This window comes from Diceros bicornis, chromosome 10, assembly GCF_020826845.1.
Source record: "Diceros bicornis minor isolate mBicDic1 chromosome 10, mDicBic1.mat.cur, whole genome shotgun sequence".
In the NCBI taxonomy this organism is placed as follows: Eukaryota; Metazoa; Chordata; class Mammalia; order Perissodactyla; family Rhinocerotidae; genus Diceros; species Diceros bicornis.
Genome location: NC_080749.1, coordinates 16430783 through 16449168, shown reverse-complemented (window position 1 = coordinate 16449168; position 18386 = coordinate 16430783). Strand labels below are relative to the sequence as shown.

The window sequence follows — 18386 nt, the reverse complement described above, 5'->3', positions numbered from 1 at the left end:
TTGGCATGACTCATATGACAAGGATTTTTTATAACGAGGTGGAAAAATTATGTTCTAAAGGAATAATAGGGAGCAATTAGCATCTTGAGGTATGAGATAATAAGCAGAAGTCACTACAGAGGGCTGCTGGGTAGTGATGTCCTCAAGGGAGACTGGGGTTCAGTTATGGTGAAGAGGGAGAAGGAACCTTGAGGGAAGAAACAGAGTAGAGGGAAGCTGGTTGGTATCAGAGTGCCAGTTTTCATGTGCAGGGGGAAAGAATAAGGAAAGTTGAGCTGGTAAAGGGCCAGGGAGTACTGAGCACTATTATAGGGCCGATGGCATGGTGGAGGATCAGTTGTTAGTGGAAATAGTTATAATCTTGGGATGACTGATGCAAATAGGAATAAGTGACATAGATTTAGTCAGTAAAGTCTATGTGAGGGAGGTGACCCCTAGGCCAGGGCAAGGAGACTTAATCGCTGCGATGATGGGATCCATAGGAAGCTTGACGGTCTTCTTTGGTAGGATAAATGCTATTATAAGATATCCTGTTGCTTAGATTGTGTGACAAAGGATTCTGGACAGCAGACTTGCAGCCTATGCAGCCTAAATGATTTTGAGGAAATAAACTCTGGGTGTATTTTCTCAATTCTCATTCTCCTCCTCGTCATTGCCCTCCTTCTCTTTTTCATCCTTCTTCTTATTACTTTTAAATTCCCAGAAAAGTCTTTTCAAGGAAACTGTTCTGAAAGTTAGCTCAAATCAAGCATCTCTTTTCATCTTTTCTTATCCCTTCCTCCATGTATAAATGTGTATGCAATGGCGATATCCACCCCAGGATCCCGCTGTTCATTTGCTCCTTGATCATATTATATCTCTTCAAGAGTTATGATACCAAGTCATCAGTGGAGGCTGAATTTGGACTTTCCCCAACAGCATCTTGCTATCTGTCTAAACATCTGTTTTTCTATTTTTTTTAATCTCTGTGTTGTCTGTTCTAACATTAATGTATTATACGCATCAAACTTGGAAACACACCCACCTCCCACCAAAGGCTAATGTGAAAAGCAGTCAATTTTAACAGAGGGCATATTATTTGTTTACTATATTAATACCTGTAGAATCAGGAGACCCACATAGGAAAGGTGGAGCTTTCAGTCTGAGATGTCCTTTGCCTTAGTTGCTAAAACTACAGTATCATTGAAATCCCATTTCACTCCCTGCTTCTCAGCTAGAACCAAGGGCACGGAAAATAATTGTTCAGATTAATTCAAAGTGAAATGAAAGTTTCTAAGATCATGACTACAAATTTTTCAAGACACTATCCATCTTTGTTTCTCCACAAATTGATTAATGTTATTCTAGTCAATTTCTGAATGAAACTGGTTTTCAGAATGATCATTCAAACCAGTAAAAGGAAAATTGTTAAGAAAGCGTCTTCTTCTTATCTCTGTATGTTTCCCCCACTTCTTCCCAGTTGTCCAATAACTCTTTTATATCTATGGTCTGGCCCCATTCACTGTCTAACACACATCTCTTTGCCTTGTCATTTCTCCTCTTTTCCTGTCTGTTTTTTCTATACACTCTGTTTCCAGCATCTGATCATCTAAATCTGCCTTTGCCTATGCTATTTCTTCTGCCTGGAATATTGTTTTTCTTTTCTCTGTCTAGCAAAATCGCCTGGAACTTATAGGCTCAGCTAGAATTTCATGTCTCATCTGAAGCCTTTTCTGACCCTCCTATTCTTCAATCAGGTTCAGACTATCTCATATCTTTCGCTCACACGCCAATAATGCTTTGTCACCACTATATCATAGAAATACCATATTTTGTAAATAATTGGCTTTTCCCTTATCTTTCTTATTTTAAACTGTGAATTCATGAACAACAGGAGCTAAGATTTAGACAATGCTGTCTCATGGACATGGTACATATTAGGCATGAAGTAGAATTGTAAATGAATGAGTTAACTGTGTAACCATCACACCTCCATGTATACCCCCACACACATAACTTGCCATCTTTTTTCATCTTTAAACTTTCTTCATTAAAAATTTAAAAATATTTTCCCCAATAGTAAATATATATTTACACATTTTTAAAAATAATATCAGGGGGCCGGCCCCATGGCGTAGCGGTTAAGTGCGCGTGCGCTCCGCTGCTGGCGGCCCAGGTTCGGATCCTGGGCATGCAGCCACATCCTGCTTGTCAGGCCATGCTGTGGTGGCGTCCCAAATAAAGTGGAGGAAGATGGGCACAGATGTTAGCCCAGGGCCAGTCTTCCTCAGCAAAAAGAGGAGAATTGGCATGGATGTTAGTTCAGGGCTCATCTTCCTCACAAAATAAAATAATAATAATAATATTAAATGTACAATATCATCTGACATCAGCATTTGAAAAAAGTATTATTTCACAGGAAGTCCATAAAATTGTTTTGTCGAAGGTAGATTTTTCTGTTATGTGTCAATACCTCTCCAAGGAAGAAGCAAATTAAACAAATACAGACAAAATACATAAATATGTGATGGCAAGTGGATGAGATTTGCTAAGGCAGAGGTTGCCTTATAGGTGGATTAATACGTAAGACCTAAACAGTGCACTTTGCTTAGAATTTTAGCCTACAGAATTTAGTAGCATTTACTCTTTATGGAATGCTGAGTAATAGAATACTTCTTTAATTGGGCAAAGTCACAGTCAAAGCACTGACAGAAAGATTCTATTTTGTCATTTTCTTGGATGGATACAAGTGAGAACTGATCGGGGGATGGCAGTGAATAATCTACTGCAAACAACCGAACATGAATTACAGAGAATCAGAAATTACTCTTTTAAACATCCTCTCACATGCTTTCATCCACAAAATAAAAAGTTATTAGGGCATATTGTGTTGCAGTTACACATACATCATAGGTAGGGTTTAATTGTACCCCATTGTAGCAGACAGATTAACTAAAGCACAAGGGATTGCCATTTCTATAGACTCCTACAGGGAAAAAAACAAGCAGGGAAATATTTCAAGTGCTGTTTATTCTGGATTCCAAGTTATGCTCGAATTTAAATGCTTCTCATCCTCAGTTCATCATTGGCTCAAGTAAATTTAAGTTCATAAGAACATTAACTAGAATAGACAAATTAATTCTAGACATAGACATTTCATTACTAAGTCCACTTTTCTATGGTTATTTTACTGATATCCAGTATTTTTGGAGGATATAGTAAAAAATGTTTGGATGTCTTTGTATTGAAAAAAAAACCTATATTTCTTCATTTGTGGCCACGGATGCCTTGAAATTGCATGAAGTGGAATAAAGAGTCTAGAGCTGTGGGGAAAATGTGCATGGGAGATAGCCAAGGCTGGTTCCACCTTCTGCATTTTCAATTTGTTTTCCTATCAGCTTGCCTATAAACTGGAAAGCATTAGGCACAGACTCATTGACAAGCATATGAGAATTTCTTACAGTCTCCATCAACCCGTCTTCATGGAATCTCTTTAAGAATTTTGGAGTCCCTATTTTAAATAGAAGGAGTTACGATACAAGTATAAAAACAAATTGTTTTAACATCAGAGGCTAAAGTGCATCTGCACCGTGCTTTTTGCTAGTCTTCGGATGGATGGGAGGGAGGACAGCTAGCTGGGAAAAAAGAGGGGTTAATTCAGCTTGCTCCCAACATAGATGACAGTGAAGGACTTTCTTACCCATGAAGGTTTGAAGGTTAAACAGTTGCATGCCGCCTGGCAATTAGGATTCCCGGAAGTTAGCAAAAGAAATGGCTCAGGTTCATTTCAAGAGAAAATGAATTCATTGAAAAGATTTCTGAAAGCTCTCAGGATCAATGAGAAGATTGGAAGTCCAGGACTGGAAAATGAACAGGAGTCATGAGGAGCCACACGTTGTTGAATATATTCAGGAAAACTTGATTAGAGTGCGATGCTTCAGCTGGCAGCTACATCAGTGAGCATTTCACCTCAGCCCTTGCTGGACCTTTGAGCGTTCACTGTTCCTCTTGTGAATCATTTCTCAACTGCAACTCCATTCCTTCAAGATTCAGAGTTATGGTGGGGTCATGACTTAGGGATGTTTCATCTGGCTTTTGTTTTTATGATTGGAGACGAGGCTCTATTTCCCCCCAGTACTCACGTAATGCAAGAATCCTCCAAAAGAAGAAAGGAAGTCAGATCTGAGTGGCCAAATAAGAGAAAAAATGTACACTATGTAGCTGATATAGAGAAACAGGGAGTAAAGTCATTAATTTACCATCTTCAGATGCTTAAGCTTCTTTTTAGGACAACTTGATAAGAATATTTGATTCTCCTCAAATTATGATAATATCTTTTATGGCAAATTACTTACTAGCTTCAATTAATTTTTTAGAAATTGAGCATCTCTGTACAGGTTCATAGACCTTACCTCCATGAACTGATTTTGGTTTCTTTAATCCTGTATACCACAAGGAGAAGTGTTAATATCACCACGTTGTGGATGAGGAAACTAAGTGTCAGAGGGGTAAAGTAACTTAACTGTCCAGTCTTACAAAGAGCACTGCCAGGATTAGATCCCATGTCTTTCTAATAGAAATCCCATTTTTCACACTTTTGCTTTTATTTTTATTTTCCATTTCAAGTTCTACTGCCATGACACATATGAGACAGTAACATTTTCCCCTCAATTAATGTCCTTATACATTGGTTTTATTTTTTTACCTGCCACAGCTACATTAATTTGTGTGTGCTTGTATTGGAAAGTCACATTAGATCATAAGATCTTATCTTTATACATCCAAGGCTTAGCACAGTGCCTAGCATATAAATGGTGCTAGGTACGTATTTGGTTTATGATGGAGGACTAGAAGAAGGGAAATAAGGCAAGAAGATGGGGTACTGAAGGAAAAATTCAAGAGAAGATGGTGGAGTACAGGAGGAAATGGATATACAATGACTAGATAATACCATCCTCTAGCATTTTGACACACATAAGTCAGTACATAAGGATATTTTTTAATAATATAACAATGTTGATGACTGTCTTCTATGGGTCCCAGTTTATTACTTGAGGCTCATAGATCTTTTTATAAATTTTTTCAATTATCAAAATGATCTATTTATCATAAGATCTTCTCTTACCCTAAATATGTTTTTTTGAACTGATGTAGCCAAAAGTAGTCTGCTGTTACATTTCATTGATTGGAGTTAGTCTTCAGTTATCTGTTTTCTAGCTTTAATCTGGTATCCATTTTTCTCCTAAAAAAGCATGGAAAAAAGGGCTTTGGAACTGGGAAGTGACTTACATAATTATGAATTTCAGACAAAGGGATATATTTCACTTCTTTGAAAATGCGTAATGTTCTTTAAAGGTTTTAAGAAATAAAAACTCTTTGAAAAGGCTTCCTGATATGAATAATTGCAAATGTCAAGGATGGAGTTCTCTGATAATGATTCTATTTCTAGAATGTCAGGTACTGGTACAAAGGTGACATGAATGATTTGAGTGAGTTGTTCTATATCCCAGAGATGGTCCTGCAGGGAAATGAAAACCGTCCTCTATAAACCACAGAGAGATTTATTCAGAGCCAAAATGTCAGAGGTAATCAGACTATTTAATTTGTGCTCAAAGCTTACTTTGCATTATATAAATGGACATTCAGAGTTTATTACATACTGGCAAATTAAAGAAACAATTTTTATAAAGTTGAATAATGCACTGAGGCTTTCAGTGAAATATTGATATTCTTTATGGTAATATTTTAAATGAGTTATGATTACTAATAAAAGTCCTGCATAACATTTTTTCTTTAAGTTTAACATACATGCAGAGCTGATCCTTGTGAACACTCCCATCTACACAGTGCCCAGAGTAGAAACACAACATAGTTCAAATCCCAGAAGATCGCTATTCTGTGCTTTACCAGTCACTCTTCCCCTCCAAGGGTAATCACTGTCCTGACTTGCAACATCACTGTTGTATATTATAAATAGCACTGCAGTGAGCATTCTTGTATATGTTCCTTGAGTTTTATATATATATATATATTTATATATTTATATTTATTTATTTCTATATAAATCTGTCTCATATATAATTATATATTTATATTCATAATAATATTTATTATAAATATTTATATTACAAGTAATAAATATATAATAATGGATAAGTAAATATAAATATTTATTATAAATATATTTACAATTTATATATATTATATATATATAAATTTCTCTATCTAGCCATATATATTTCTGTTAGATATATACCTTGGATGGAGTTGCTCGATCATATAGTTATACGTATGTTCTGCTTTGGTAAATGCTCTTATAGAAATTTACAAAGTGATTACACTAATTTACTCTCCACCAGAAGTCCGTGAAAGTTATAGTTGCTTTACATCCTTGGCAACATTTATTCTGGCGCCCATTTTCATTTTAGCCATTCTAATTATAAAGCCAAAATACTCGGATTTTTTTTGTCTGCTTATATTCTTTCACATTACCAAAAGAATCTAACCTATAAATCAAAACAAGGACTTTTATTTATAAGTTTATACTTAAAGGCTTTAAAGAATTATTCCTCAAAATGTTTCCTGGATTGAAATATAGCGTATGGCTTAAAGGGGAAAATTTTACCAAATTCAATGGAACCAGGCCCATTAATGGAATATGCTTTCAATATTTCAAACATTTTTATTTATTAAAAAATTTTAAATGTCTTGCAACATCTTATGTGTGTGATGAAGTACAAGGGAGCTTATTCATACAATCTTTCTTTCTCTTGTTAAAAAAAATTATATACATAATTATATGTTTTGTTTTTTATTTTGCTGAGGAAGATTGGACCTGAGCTAACATCTGTGCCAACCTTCCTTTACTTTGTATGTGGGATGCCGCCAAAGCATAGCTCGATGAGCAGTGTGTATGTCTGGGCCGGGGATTGAACCCGCAAACCACAGGCTGCCAAAGCAGACCACAGAAACCCAACCAGTATGCCATTTGGCCAGCCCCATAATTGTATGTCTTAACTGTCCGTATGATGAAAGTTTCTTGTTTATTGAAAAATGATAACATCTGTCCCTAATAATGATTCTAAATCAATGCAAAATCTTCTTTGGTATCACTTATTTCCAAAATAATATTACATTAAATTCATTTTAATAATAAATATTTGGTTACATTTAATAACAAATATTTATTTCTTAATTTATTTAAGAAATTGATAAGTTGGCATGATTGAAAATTAAAATTTGATCCTGGTAAAGCAAAAGCAAAGGTTCCACACAAATTTTGGAGCCAATGTTGGACCAGGGAGTGTGATGAGATCGGAGTATGGTTGATGGGTCAGGAGCCAAAAGGAGCCAAGGCAATGGTTATCTGAAAGCCCAAATGCTATTAGGCAGGGCAAAAGATGAGATTTGCATATGATTTGAAGAGTATGATACTAGTGTTAAACACTGCAATGATTGATTCTGGAGAGTGAAGCTTAAAAGGATCCAAGTGAAAGATAATAAAACATCGGCATTAGAATTTGCAAATGTTTTAGACACAAGCAGGAAGTCATACGTTAGGAATAATGATTCCATTTTGACAATTATCGTCACTATTAAGCAGAATATTTGAATTTTCCCTCTGCCAGCAGTCTCCAATTTCCACCTTCTCTTCTTTTATTGCCACCAATTATTTTCCTAATCACTCACCTGCTCATAAACAACTTAAAGCTGTCAATTACTGAAAAAATGGGGTTCAAACTGTTTGGTCTAGCATTCAGGCTGCTGTATGGTTTGACACCATCATAACTTTCAGAGCAGCGATAAGTATATAGAAGGTACAGAATCTGATAGAACTGTTCTAATATTTCCATAGTTGTTCAGCTTTTGCTTTAGCTCATTCTGTTCCCTCAGCCTGGCGTTTCTTCCTCTCCCCCTTCCTAATCCCATGGACACACTCCTTGTCCTTTATGACACTAGTTAAACTCAGGATCTTTTAAAAGTCTCCATGAACCATCCTGACACCTGCCACTCATGGCTAAGCCCTGTATTATGTGTTTTTTCTTCATTGGGTTTTAGAAGTTTACCTACCTGTGTTTCACATAAAATTATAATCTTTCTGAAGATGGAGACTACACATAAAAAATCTTTATAACCCCAGAGTACTTTCTAACAACAAAAGCTAAATTGCAAATTAGCTTTTAAAAGTTTGGGGAATTAAATTATTTCATTTATGAAGCATATAAACGCAAAAAACTTACTCAAAATCAGTAGTTCTTAACTGGAGGTGATTTTGCCCCTCCCTCCAGGGGACATTGAGTAATGTCTGGAGACATTTTTGGTTGTCACAACTGAGGGAAGGGGCTGCTACTGGTATGTCGTCTGTAGAAGCGAGAGATGCTGCTAATCATCCTACCGTGTCAGGACCATCCTCCACAACAAAGAAATATCCGGCTGTAAATGTCAGTAGTGCCAAAGTTGAAAAACCCTGCTCTAGGTTAAGAAAACAACCTATTACCATTAGTTTCAAATTAAAAAAATAAATTAAGCACTTTGTGTTCGTGTAGCCCACATGCCATACTAATTTCTGAATCACTGTGGTTATTTTTATTATCACTGAAGTTAATGTTAGTACTTTAATTATACAGGTACTAACCTGTGTAATTTACACACAAGCATAGATGTAATCAAGCCTTTTTGGTGTTTTATCATAATCTTTTCTATTTGACTATCTGTTTTTCACTCTTCTCTATCTCACTGTACCTTCACCTTCCAACACATACACCCGTATTAAAAGGCAAGCATATATCCTTCTATAGTCATTGTTTATGTATATATATATATATGTATATATACACATGCATATATATATATGTATTACTATAGTTTCCTCATGTTTATCTATATTTTAAACTACTACCGAGACACTATTGCTCAAGCTGGCATGCTAGAGCCACTGCCAGTGGCAAATGTCTTCCAATTCCTAACTAGCAACTCTCTCCTTTTTGCAGAAAGTAACTAGAATCCATCTAGCAAAGAAGCTGAGATGACTAGTTTGCAAGCGAGTCTCGGAAATGTAGATTACAGGCTTCTAACGACCCACAGTAATAAAAGACTATAGATGGGCGAGTGTGAGGTTGAGTACCAACAGACAGTATCCAATGCATATCTGTTGGTGAGATTCCTGCTAATATAAGTTTGTATTCGTATTACCATTATCTGGTGCTCAAAAATGGGTTTACGTTGAAATCATTTTTTTGTTTTGGGCCTCTTGTCACTCGACAATATCTCAATGAAACTCCTCCAAGTCAACTTACGTGGCACTAATTTATTCTCCTCAAAGCGTGAATGTTATTACGTAAGGCAGGTGAATCATAATCTAGACATTCACTTTGATGGATTTTCACTTTGACTCCTTTTTGTCCATCATTAACACTGCTGAAATAAATACCATTCTTCATCATTCTCCACATATTGGTGCTTTTGTTTCTTTCTTACAAGACAAGGTCCTACGTTTGGGATTGCTGGTGGGGTGGAATATGTTTTGTTTTCAATTGCCATCTTGCTTTCCCATGTGATCATAACACTTTATATTTTTACAGTCAACATGGGAAAGAACCCCTTTCACCACATCCCTGCCAGCAATGCATGTTACCTGCGATAGTTTCTTAATTACAATATTTTTTTCCCAGAAAGCAAGCCACAGGGGAAGGCAATCCAAATACTATCCTAATTCGACTATAACTTTACAGATCTACATCATTAGAATGTGCGGGGATTTTTGAATCATTCACAATTTTCTAATTTAATATTAAAATGAAAATCACTCAAACCAGTGAAGATGGAATAGCTTTTCAGTAATATTTCAGCTAAAATAGATCTAATATTCAATTATATTTCTGTTTTATTTTGCTGTTCTTTTTCTTTTAAGCTAGCTAAAAGTTCACGAGAGACTGCTATTATAAGTTTGTATCAGGCATTGTCTCTGGTTGAATCAGTCACAGCAGGCTAATTTACATTGTGATTACTCTCAACCCCAAAATCTGAATGACTTTTAACATCAAACGTTCACTTCTTGCTATATGTCCATCACAAGTTGGCTGGGGTGGGGAGAGAGTCTGCTTCACGTCTCTTCATCCAGCAGTCCAGGCTGCTGGGGTGTCGACCATCTGAAGCATTGCTGGTGGTTGTGGCAGGTGGAAGACTCCTGCCCAGCAATGACATACGTTGTGTTCAATCCCTTGGTAATGAGCAATATCGACTAACACATTGATTAGAATAATTTCTTGGAACATTTTTTACATATTTCTCAGCTTGTCATAATTCAGCACATAATATTTCACTTGTCTTCCTGTTCCCTTTGAGATGATTTTACCAATTTTGAATTATTTCATGAGTGTATTAAGACCATTGATTTTGAAAAACTGGGTCTTTGGCTTGCTGTATAAAATGAATAGTTAAATGGTCAAATAGCTATCCATTTCTATTTGTTATACTGTTTACGTAGCTCATTGAAGGAATTGATTAATGGTAATGGTAGTTTAATCAGTAAGATTAGGGTAAATGGCATTAGTATTTGCCATAATTTCAATGTGATTTAAATCTAGTTGCAGCCCTTGATGATTGCCATTTGGATCCAGTTTAATTTCATCAAAGTGCCCAGATAGTACTCGGGAATATTTGCAGCTCTCATATTGTTAACATAGTGCTTATAGTTTGTGATTATTATTTGAAACTCATATAATTCAAGGAAAAACCTTGGTAATTGAAAAAGGATTAGGAGACTATAAATGTACATTTTCGTGAAGGCAGCCACTAATTCTTTGTCTATAGAAGAAATATCTTGTGGACATTTCCTGGCATTGCAGTTTTCAGTGAATGGCATTAAAATTCTGATTCCATATTGCTTGTTCTTTTATATTGAAGCAGATGTCAGATTCATATGGATTCTGAATACCACCCAATCTGTTCTTCAAATATAAATGTAATTACTGGTCAATGGTTTTGGATAATTTATACATCTGCTGAAGTCGTGGAGGTTTTATTAATCACTTTGACTTAGAATTTTTTTCCCTTCAGGAAGCTAAGGATTTGGAACAATATTACTTTGCGTTAAGTCACCTCTACTCCTAATGATAGCCACATGTGCTTAAGTAGCCTGGGTGTGGATGATCTGAACTGTTCTTCCTCACAAATCCTAATAGAAGATTCAGGTACAAGAGGGGATTCCCTTCAAGTAAGGAAGACTCCGTGTGCCTATTTCATATACTGTTTGTGAAAGGCAAAAGGAGGTAATATACAAAAAATGTAAAGCTTAAGCTTTAGATGGTTAGAATAAAGTTAATATTTTTTCTCAGTTATGAGGGCCTGTGAAAGTCATTAAAACCAACTTCCATCCAGTTTTTATTTGTTTGTTTTACTGGTGAGGAAGATCAGCCCTGAGCTAACATCTGTTGCCAATCTTCCTCTTTCTGCTTGAGGAAGATTGTCCCTGAGCTAACATCTGTGCCAGTCTTCCTCTATTTTGTATGTGGGACACCGCCACAGCATGGCTTGACGAGTGGTATGTAGGTCTGTGCCTGGGATCCGAACTCGCGAACCCCGGGCCGCCGAAACAGTGCACGAACTTAACCACTATGCCACCAGGCCCACCCCAACTTCCATTCAGTTTTAAGACACCTGAGATATAGTTCTCAAACTTTTGCCAAAGTGCAACCCCCATACTTTCAATAATAAGCTTATTTCCTATTATCACTTGAAAACTTGCTAAGTGAAGTGAAAGCAGTAAATGTCGTTTGTTAATACCTCTCCTGCACCTCCTCCTAGTACTACCACTACGGCTATTACTATTCTACTTGTCCTCCTAATATATATTTAACCAACAGTATATGTACTGCTGCTCAGTAGTTGGGGATAGTTTACACATCGGCTGAAACCGTAGAGATTTTATTTTGATTTAGAGTTTGTAGCATCCTAAAAGCTTAGGATTTTGAACCAAATTATCTTATGTGAGCTCAGCACCACTTCTAGTAATAGCCACATGTGCTCTATGTTCTATATTCATCCTCTCACTTATTCTTCACAACAGATCTCTAAGGTAGGTGTCAGACATATCCACATTTTATAAATGAGAAGACTAAGATTTAGAAAGGTTAAGAAAATTATCAGTCACTCATATTTTAAACATAGGCTGCCTGATTATAAAGCTCATGCTTTTAAACATCCTGCTATATCTTTCTGTTTTTTTCCCACAAAATTCTTATTCTTGTATTGCGTTCTCACCTGTAATGTAAATGACAAGTAGTGGTGGAATGATTTATTAGATACACTCACTGTTAAATGCTTGCCAAGTCACCAGAATCAAAATAGAATATCAGTGAAATTTTCTAGATATTAAGATTGCTTTCATCACTGTACACCAAGATTTAAAATCTAGGACCTCATAGTTAATCAGAAAATTATCTCAGAAGTTTTTATGTTTGCTCTATTTGCTATTGTGTAATGATCCTGTAACATGCTGGAACACATGGGCACTAGTCCATCTTTCACCTTCTTAGTAGAATGTTCAATCTAAGTAGCAATTTGGCTTGCACTGGACAATATTATACTTCTCCAAACATGTGGATAAAATGTGGTTCTGTGAAAGTTATATTATCACACAGGCCAGCAGTTTAAAATGTTTGGCGTTAAAAATATTTTAAAGTGGATTATACATGATGTTATCTTGAATTATGTCTATTAAAGACACATCCTTTTGTGTAGACAGACATTTTAGCTTAATTTCCACTATGTTCCTGTTGTTGGAGCTGTTGTTGATATTATTTTGGAAGACTCTGTGATATGTTCAAATTAAAACTCTTTCTTGAACCCTCAGGCACAAGGTTATCATTACTGCCATGCTATTTAGGAAAGAATTGCCAGAGAAGACTGGGGCATAGGGAAGTGTGTTCCACTTATCAAATTAAAGGATTTTCCATTCTTTTCTTTCATCAGTGAATCTGTGAGATGAGCTGGATAGAATCAGAGAGATTCTCTAAAGATTAGATCTTTAGATTTATTGATCACTAAATACATTTTCGTAAAAGTAAAGACCCCAAATTGAAGCTTTTCAAGCAGTCAGTTGGCAGTTACTAAAATGGTATCTAGGATAGTTATCAGTCTCTTAAGTATGCAAAATGTTATCTAAAACCCAAACCAATTTTGTGGTATGAGAAAGAGATTAAGTAGATAAAAAATTGTTGTTAAAAATATGAATTTAAAAACTTCAATACTGAGTACCATGTAATTTCCAAATGACAACTTGATATTGATATAATAGGGAAAAAAACAACCATTAATGATTGAAAGCAATACAAATATATGCATTAAATAAAAACAAATTGAAAGCAGGCAAATAATAAAACACTGAGCTCTTCAGCTATTATTCTGTGATATGAAAGTTAAAAATAAAAGGCTTCCTAACATGTCAGATTTTTTGGTTTGTTTGTTTTACATGTTTCCTGATCCAGATTTATATTTTTGAAAATAATATCTACTATCAACCTGATATAAAGAGCAGTTCATTGAGACTGACATCTTCTGGAAAAGAAGGAATTATTTTTAATGGGATTGCTGACTGGTTATATGAAGGTGAGTTGAATAGATTTGATTTCGAAAGAACACAAACGATATATTTTATACAAAATCTATAAGAAAAATCTGTTCATTCCAGAACAATACTTATAGCACTATTTCTTCTCCTCATTTCCTCTCAAAATTGCCTTCATGCTTTCACATCCTTGCATGTGCTCATATTTCAACTGGTTGTCATTTCCATCTATTTGTATGATTCCACATTTGGTATACACACACACACACACACACACACACGCACGCACACACATTTTGTTCGGGCTAGATAGATTTTATTTTTGGTGATGCTTAACTAATGAAACTGAATGATTACCTTATTTCACTCTGGAATTAGACGCTGAATTATTCTGACTCTCTGGAAATAAGAAATAAAAACGTTGACTGTTCAAAAAGTGTACGAAAGCCACATGATTTTAGTCATTCCTGTTAAGAACATTCCATCACATTGTAAAAACCATTGCATAGGAAATAAAATAAAACCTACCTAAAGAGTTATTTATAGTATTTATTGAATCAAGTTTTATAATAGCTGAGAATATAAAAAGAATCAGGTGATGAAAACCTCTGTCCAGTTTGATCATGTATCAATTGTCAGCTGAGTTATAGGTGCAGATCGCCTGGGAAGGACTGAAAGCTTCAGTTTAATACCTGGGTTTCAGACTCTGCAACTGATCTTGGCAAAATATGTCAAGACTTAAACTAAGTTAGTCTATTTGATTAGAAATTATAAAACTAAGAATCATCTAGAAAATAAATTTTATTTCTTGAGCAATATTGGTGAATGCAATCTTTTGTCCTCAGAGTTGATATTTTTAATTCTGTAAGAAAAGTAAATCATTCAGCTCATTCATTAATTTATTCTCTCATTCAACAGATATTATTGAAGACCTACTATGTTCTAAGTACTTGTCTAGATGCTGAGATACATCAGGGAACAAAACACAATACTGCTTTCAGGACCTTACATTAAGAGAAAAATTTTGCCAGATGGAGCTATTTTATTGAGGAAAAGATTTTGACATTTATATGTATATGTGTGCATGTATATTTATATCTATAATATATTTTTGTGTATATACCAGCATCAAATAATAGAAGACTTTAGAGACCATAGTTAATTCTGGGGAATAGTGGGAGCTACTGTGGAAATATCAGCATAAATTATGCTATGAAATTTTAAAATACTGAAATAGTAGGGTTCTTTGGTTAAGAGTGTCAGAAGATAACTCTGACTTTCTTATTTCAAAAAGATAAATTATTGGAGGGTTCTTGGGTGGCCCAATTAATTGAAGAGACAAATAGGAAACAAAGTTGAACCTGGGTAGTTCTGGGAATCTAGGTGGCAGTAGCTAACCATCTCTACCTAGAGGAGCTAGGTAAGATATGCCCTTTATCTTCAAAATATTGTTGGTACTATGTGAGACCCTGACAGGTGAAGAAACCATGTCAATGCAGTGTGGTAAGTAGTCAAATCACAGTAAACACAAGTTTCTATGAAAGAAGAAAGGAGTGAGATTCTAGAGATTTGCAAACATTTTCCTAAAGGAGAGACCTTCTGAGTTAAGCCTGAAAGATTAAGAAGTGTTACACATGAGAAGAAACTAGGAAGGAAAATCTAAGCAAGAGTTAAGAGCTTGCAAAGAGTGTAGAAGGGTTAAATAGCATGGTGTGTGCCAAGGGAACTAAAATCTGCTTGGTATTATTGAGGCATAAAATTTGAGAAAAAGGAAGACAGCAAGAACCAAGTGATATAACTCTAAAAATAATCTGGGATTCTGATTATTTTTTCACCAGTAAATGGGGAAACTAATAGAACTTTTCAGGTATGGGAGTGTCAAGATTATAGATCTTCCATATAAATAGATCATTTTGGCTACAGTGTGAAGCTGGGACGGAACAACAGAAAGAACTGGTGAGCAGTGATAAGGCTTTTTCTATGTTCTATCAAGAGATAATGAGCAATAGGACAGGGTTAAAGCAGTAAGAAGGAGGGAAGAGTCTAAAATTGATGAGGCAGTAAAATAGATAGATCTTAGTGGTTAAATGGATGGGGTGGATGAGAAGAAGTTGAGAATGACTCTTGGCTTCTGGTTTAGGTAAATAGTGGTGGCAAACTTTGTGAGCAGGCATTCACAAGGAGTAGAGGATTTCAGGGAGGTGAAGAATAATTTAGTGGGAACATTGGAGCTTCACAGTGAGCTGGCATGCCACGTTGGGTGAACAAAATGTGATCATTAACACCGATGAATTTTTAAGTCAACTAGGGGTATACTCAATGTAGAATGTGCTGGCTTGACCACTGATCAAGACGACTTGAGCCTCTGTCCTTTAGGGAAGGCTTCATATAGTTTATGGCATTACATTTTTAAGGAAATTTTAAGGGAGAAGTTAGAGACCATTATCTGACGAGTAAGAACATTTTCTTAATTAAGGAATAAAAATCTATATATTGGGGCAGAGAGTGAACACTGTATTGAGGAATAGGCAGAACAAACAAGTAACAAGAATTTTTGTAATGACACTGTAGGTCTGACACATTCCAAAGGAAAAATGGAAAAATTATAGTTTTTGTACTCAAATTAAACTCAATCCTTTGGGCTCTTAAGTTCTAGATATACTAGGAAATTCCAGATGTGTTATGTGATTTAATCCTCACAATGCTAGTATATCTAATCACTTACTGAAGAAACCAAGACTCAGGGATTATAGGTGACTTGGACATGGCCTCAGAGCTCATGAGCAGCAGAGCTGGCACTTGAATGTGTGTCTTCAAAGCCAGTGCTTAGTCCTAGTCTACTCTTACCTATTGCAGAACAGTGCCCTTCATTGTTCCCTAAGGGATGACATACATCATGAACCTAAGCTGTCAGGTTCCTCTGGTCTGTTTCCTTAGCCAAAGACTCTGAATCCTACCATCCAGGGGCTTACATCAATTCTTGCTTCATTTCCGAGAGAAGGGATCCTACCAAGGGAATCAATGTTAACGTTTGGCAGAGAGATTTAGACAATTCAGATGTCATTGAATTTCTCTCAACATTTTGCCTGCCATCCCCAACCTATGTTTCAAGTGTCCCACAGATACCTTAATCTCCTACTGTCACTTTGCTTGTTCAATGTGCCAACGGCTCCCAGATTCCAGACTTTCTCTTTTCCCTTCAATATACTTACCAAAACACAGCAGCACCTACTAGGAATGCATATAGCCTTCAACACTATGTGTGTAGTACTCTATGTGTGGAGATTTCCTTTTTATTACTTCACAGAAATCAATTACGATCTGAATTAGTATGTGTGGGAGACTCAAGACGTAACATGTAACATTTCCACTTACTTTTTTTATTGAAATTTCCCTTCTGTAAATGTCATAGAAAAAGAAGATTAGAGAAGTCACATAAAAGATAATAAAATGTTTTTATGGCAAATTTTAAGGGCATGGCTTAATCTTTTTAGTACCAGGCCAATTTGTGATGTTGGCTATTGCTCCCAATCACAGTCACTAATGTCGAGTCTTTAAAAGTCTTTAAAAGTGTCATTTTAAAGCCTCTTTGTCTCTATTTCTAGCATTATTCAATTCCTAAGGAAAGTAACAGCAAATAAAATATGTTTTAAAGAGTTGGTGAAGTTCAAAAGAAATGTAAAACATTATGTTCAAAATGAAACATCATTCTAAATATAATTCACACAAAGCACACCCAATGTTATTCATATAAATTGATGTAAATATAAATTTATATATTTACATATAAATTTAACATGGTTGCTTAACTAAATATTAGATCATTGTTTTGTTAAAAAATATTAGATCAATGTTTTGTCAAGTTTACAACTTTGAAAATTTCCATGAAGTGTTGACTCTATTAAACAGAAACAAAAAATGACTGTCACTTTTAATTATTTGAGCATATGGAATAATGGAACTAATGTGCCTAAATGATTTATAAATATATTTTAGAACTTCATATTTTTAAGGAATTTTTCTTTGAAATTCAATCCAACAGTTATGGAGCACATATATCTGTCAGGCATTATCTGAGAGTAATACAATGAGGAATAAGGGTTTCTATGTTTCGGGTGTTTCTAACTTAGTGGAGTGAAAAACTGTAAGCAACTATTATATAAGGAACAATTTCAAGCATGGTAAAGAGAAATATAAATAGAACTACCTGTCAGCATACTAAATAGAAGTGTAAATAGAATTAATTCTGATGGAATATAGGGTGGCTCCGTAGAAGAAATAGGCTTTGCCTTGAGCTTTAAGAACGGCAACAGTAAAGAAGTGAGAGAAAAAATTTACAGGATAAACAATATCCTTATCAACAGATTGGAGTTGTTACTTTTTGTTGTTTAATGGCAGCAATGCAAAATACCTGTTTTGTCTCTATTTTTTGCCTTCTCTTGGACATAGGAAGTCACATTCATCTGTTCATTGATTCAACAAATATTTATTGAGCTCTTACTAAATCCCAGTAAAACTGTACTGTGACAGTTAAAAAATATTAGAGATGCAGCCATGGAAGCCAGAGGAAGATAGGAAAATCAACAATGCTGAGTCTCTGGAGGTCAAACAAGATAAGGATTCCAAAGTTACTGTTGGATTTGCTACTAGAACTTGGCAAGAGAAAAATCAGTCAATTGGTGGTTTCAGAAGCAAGATTGCAGAGGGTGAAGGTGTAAATGGAAAGTGAGAAGGTTATAAATATAGACAGTTCTTTCAAAAAAGTTGACAGTGAGATACAGAAAATAAGGGGAAAAAAATCAACCACAGACCCACAGCAGCATCCTCAGTAAATCCTTTC

The 18386-nt window shown here is 35.4% G+C and overlaps 1 protein-coding gene across 4 annotated transcripts in view; it reads left to right on the top strand.

Annotated features, from left to right (window-relative positions):
- The window catches only part of DPP10 (dipeptidyl peptidase like 10), an 802065-nt gene that overhangs the window by 675410 nt on the left and 108269 nt on the right, over positions 1-18386 (top strand). For all 4 annotated transcript variants that reach the window (XM_058548842.1, XM_058548839.1, XM_058548841.1 and 1 more), the window contains one exon: positions 13467-13587. In XM_058548842.1, the coding sequence (XP_058404825.1) occupies positions 13467-13587 (121 nt within the window). The remainder of the gene's footprint in view (positions 1-13466; positions 13588-18386) is intronic.